Genomic DNA, 5153 nt, shown 5'->3' with positions numbered 1-5153 from the left:
ATGCCCTTCTGTGTTCTTGGGGCTTTGGAAAATGCTGACCTTCTCTCACTGCATGTGTTCCTGGTGAAGGTAATGAACTATATTCAGAACACTTTAAAAAAAAAAAAATTCCACCATAGTTCTTCACTGCTCATTCTTGGAAGTGATATTCATGACTGCCTAATAATTTCTGCTAAATTTCTGTTTCCCCTGTGCTGCTCAGATGTATATTAACCGTGACGACTATAACCGCACCGAGCCCTTACATATAGCCTGTAAGGTTGGTCATATAGACATGGTGAAGTACCTGTTGGGACAATGGAGCCTCCTTTCAGGTGGAGGACCACTTTGGAGACACCTGCCCCCTGCAACTGGCCATGAAAAACAGGCACAGTTCTGGGATTTGCAAGGAGTCACATTTTTTTGAACATTTTTTGCATTTAACATGAGTTACGTTTAGTGGATTGCAGTGTTAAGTATTTTCTTCGGTCTTGGCAAGTAATGCAGTGCTTTCACTGGTTATGTTCCTTATTCTGTCAAGCGCTCAGCTCATTAGTGAAATCAATTGTTGTTGTGCTGTGGTGCAAATACTTGTAGTCACATTGCCTCCTTTGATGGACTTAGTTGAGCACACTAGAGGAGGGGTGAGTGCGCTAGTGTAGAGCAACACCACTGCTCAGTTCGTTGATTTCATTGCTTCAGTATTTTCTGATTCAGGTCATTAAGAGCTTACAAAGTAGCCAATGGGTGAAATCATGCATGTTAGTCCAGGGGAAAAAAGCCAAATTCTGCAGCCTTGAGGTTCTTAGACATGTGTGAATGAAAAGGAAAAAAAAAAAAAGACAGTGCTGCGTAATTCTAAAAAGGTTGAGCTTTTGCCACACACTGTCCATCCACACAAAATTCAAAGAAATGGACAATGTAAGGACATTTCTGAAGGCTACTGCTTTGCTTATTATTATTAGTCTCGAAAATCTATTGAATCACATTCAGACTGAAGCACATTCATAGTCACATTGTTCAAGTAGAGAAGGTTTTCTATGACAGGGAATCTTCCCAGAGGACTTCAGTTCTGCTAGTTTTTCCGAAAGCAAGCTGTAACATAATCCACAAGGAAGCAAAAGACTTCCCCACAGGATCTGCAGGCCTATCTAATCTAACATTCATGACTCCACCATCAGAAAGATGAAGGGGAAAAAGAGAATTCTTGGCAGAGTCATCAGACGGAAACCTGGGTCTTGCAGCAAGACACTGATATTAGGGAGAAAAAAGATGACAATTAAAATCTATGAAAGGCCATTCCTGCCAGGTAGAGGAGAAAAAAATCTGTGTTTCTCATAGTAGTCTTGAAAATTTTGAAATAGCCTAAATGGCATACTATGTCTAAGTAAACACTTATTTTAACTTAGTAGGTCAAAATAATGACTTATTTTATCTCCAGCTATTCAATATTGACATTTAGAGAATTTAAGTAATTACTTCAACACAGTAAGTCTTTATTTTAATTTAGTCATTTATTTTGACATAGTAAATCATTATTTTGTTTTTTGTTTATTTTTGTTATATGTTTGTTTTGTTTCAGTTATTCTGCTTTAGATGGAGTAGAATGAACAGACTGGGTGCAAGAACATGAAAAAAAAAAACAGAAAATCCGACATGGCACACAGTAGAGATTTTAAGAGATTTTAGTCCACAGTCCAGTAGGATGCTTTAATCCCTTTAAACTGCTTGAACCAGGGAACTATGTTTTTTTGTTAATGTAAATATTGCAGTCTAAAGTGACTTTTTAAAAAAATGTATATATTATGAATTATCAAGTAAGATAATTTATCAATCCCTCTCTGACTGTGTAGAACTTTTGACCTTTACTGTTAAGAGGAATTAAGAGGAACTCTTTTTTTTAACACACCAGCCACTGTGATGTTGTGAAGGTGCTGTGCATGAAAGGCAGCAGTGTGACAATGCACTCAGTGCAAGTTGCCATGGAGATGATCCAGTAAGCTTTTCTTCTCTTCTGTTCAGGACAGTGTCTTTGCTGTGTAGTGAATTTTCTTTCAGACTGTTGTATGTCATTGTTGAATTGGTGTTTTATACATTGCAGCTTTCTTCTGTCCTCTAACCCACAGGGCAGTTGCAAAGAAAGATTATGCGATGCTCCATGTCTGGATCTTGTCAGGGGTGGACATGTACAGTAAGGACTACAATGACCGCACTGCTATGTACCAAGCAGTCACAATGAAAGATGAAGCCATGATTCACAGGCTGCTACAGTATGAAGCAGAACCTCTGGTGAGACAGACTATCGGGATTAGGATTCCAAGAATTTAACTTGGCAGCCTTGAGCCTTTAGTCAGTAGAGCCTGTATTAATGGCCTATACATTGCAAATGACAAGTAATGTAATCATCGTAACTGCAGGTTTTAAATTTAAGCATTTGAAGCAAACATGTCTAGCATCTGTCTTCCCCTAACAGTAATGGCATTGGATATCTTTGGAATCTTATGGCCTTAAGTAGATGGTAAAGTCTCAAATCTCAGATATTCCCTGGAGGCCTCCTGAAGCACTTTTGTCTTTTCTGCATAAACATATCAATATTTATATACATTTTGTTTTCTTTTTTTCCAGGAAAAGGATGTGTTTTTGAGGCAGACAGCACTGAACCAGCCAAGGCTTCGTAATGACGCAAACATGTCACTGCTTGACCCTCTCTTCACCTCTCTTCAGCTTGCCCACCCACAGAAGAAGAAATGACAAATCAATTCCCCCTCATACTGTTTCTCTCATCTCTCCAATCTTCCATTTTTACACTGAATCTTTGCCATTCTCTCTCAGCTCCATGTTCATATTGTTCACTGTTGACTCTTCACTTGTACATTGATTGATATATCAATCAATTTTATAACGCTTCAGAAATGAAAAATGTTGCTTAGTTTGTAGACACTTTGTCATCCATTGTTTCTTCTGACATCTGACATTACAAGAAATTTTATTAGCTGAAATTCTTTGCGCTAGAAACATCAGTCTCACTGGTCTGAAAATTGAGGCTGTGCATTACTATCAGAAATCCACAGAATCCTAGGTGTGGTATAAGGGTCAATGGTATATGAAGAGGAATATTAAGAGTATAGAGGTAATTACACGTTTCCCCTACAGGGAATAAACTCTAATAATCTGACTACCCACAGATGAATTGAATGGTACTGATTTCATTGATGACACGTTCATTTTTTTTCTTGCTGATTGTTTTTTTTACTGTTCTGGATAGACAAAATCAACTAATGTGTCCAAAAACATTATATTGACAATTAAAAGTAGATCTAAACCCATATGGAAGAATAATATAAGTACATGTCCCAAATTAGCTTAATTTTGCTTTGAAAGGTGACCTAGAAATAGTGCAGAATCTTGCATATTTCTTCTTTATTTGTCAAAATTGAATAAGTTTTACATTTGATAAAATTCTTGGTTTAAATGAAAAATATCCCAGATTTTCAACATGGTTTCAGACTTTTGGACCCCACTGTTTGTGCTAAATATATTGATTTGTGCTATTTTTAATGTTTAAGTATATGCCAGTATGCGCACATATGTCCATCTCTTAAAATATATGCATGTATATAATAATAATAATAATAATAATAATAATAATAATTAATAATAATAATAAAATCTTTGTTTATAGAGGACTTTTTCATACCAGTGGACACTCAAAGTGCTTTACAGACAGATCATAAGGCTTACCAGTCATAGAAGAAATTGAGTGTTAAATTAAAATCATGTAAGACAGTGACATACATTAAAAAGATGAATACAAAAAAGCAGCAACATTTTAATTAAATGCTAAATTAAATAGATCTGTTTTCAGATATTTCTTAGTGTGCACTGAGCTTGACTGTCTAATATAAATATATTAGATATTACCCTTCCAATAAAAGATTGAATTGTGTTCCACAGTTTAGAAGCCTAATAACAGAAAGAGTCTGTATTTTCTGTATTTTACGGAACATATTTTCAGAAGGTCAGTGTCTGCAGCACTAGGATCACGTGCTCGAACATAGACAGACATTGTGTGATGTACGTGGTGCTTTATGGTCATTTTGAGCTTTAAAAACTAGTAGCAGAACTTTAAAATCCATTCTAAAAGATACAGGTAGCCTGTGCGGTTCTTTCAAAACGGGGGTGATATGAGCTCTCTGTTGTTTTTGTTAAGTACTGCAGCACGTAGATTAAATATATGTAAAAGTGTTCATTTCTAGTATTTGCGTATGTCAAATGTATACGGAGATATATTACAAACTTTACACATATTTAGAAGTGGAAGTATATTTCCTTTGCAAAATAAAACAGCTTGAGAAAAAAACATCGTTTTCTGGTAACCAGTTTACACGTGTAGGAAGAACAGAGAGGCTTTACTGAATCAATCATTAAAGGAAACTCCATTAACTGTGCGAAACATACAAAACGCCGAAACCTGGCGACCTCTGCTGGTTAAATTCTGTAAGTGCACCGGGATAACAACAATAACAACTGCAACAACAAAAAACACCTAAAAACCAGAGCTCTTGGGAGTTTATGTATCGTGATGGACAGAATGAGACTGATAAATTCCACCTTTTTTTTCCAACCTACCTGCATTTCAGCACGAAGACATTAAAGGGCAAATCCATCGATTTTTCAAAACGTACGCGTTCTTTGCGCTTTTACGCGTATAATGCGCAAGGCGCGCAAAACGTGGACAAAAAGGAAAAAGCTGAACCAAGCTCAACGATTGATCCTCTTTTTGTTCCTTTCATGTTTCTTTGACATAGCATGTTTATAAATATGTTTATAATATGTTGATAGATGCATCAACACATTGAGTGGCATGCAAACATCTGGCGTCGCTGGAAGGTAAAAGCAGTAAAGCAGTAGTTGGAGATTCGCACTTTATCCAGACTAAAGCACATTAATCTGGAGGAGGTGATTCAACTGCATCAATATTATATTATATATAATCGATTATAACAATTTTCGAGAAAATTCAGTGAAATTATTAGGCTATTTTTATACACTTAAAAAGGATGGTTCTTTAAGGACTCTTTAATAAAGGGAATGGTTCTGTTTAGAACCAGGAGTTATATAGAGAACCATTTCAATGCTTTTATGTTTCTTTACATGGAGAAATGGTTCTGCCC

The 5153-nt window shown here is 36.2% G+C and overlaps 1 protein-coding gene across 1 annotated transcript; it reads left to right on the top strand.

The window, feature by feature from the left end:
- On the top strand, positions 1-2730 carry si:dkey-9i23.14 (L-asparaginase). The gene is made up of 5 exons (XM_036575303.1): positions 1-69; positions 203-259; positions 1911-1975; positions 2106-2268; positions 2605-2730. Exons 1-5 carry the CDS (start codon positions 1-3, stop codon positions 2728-2730), a joined length of 480 nt encoding a protein of 159 aa, XP_036431196.1.
- The last annotated feature ends 2423 nt before the right edge of the window (positions 2731-5153 follow it).

Source organism: Colossoma macropomum, unplaced genomic scaffold, assembly GCF_904425465.1.
Source record: "Colossoma macropomum unplaced genomic scaffold, Colossoma_macropomum, whole genome shotgun sequence".
Lineage (NCBI taxonomy): Eukaryota > Metazoa > Chordata > Actinopteri > Characiformes > Serrasalmidae > Colossoma > Colossoma macropomum.
Note: the sequence above shows the minus strand (reverse complement) of the source record. Positions and strands in the feature narration are given on the sequence as shown.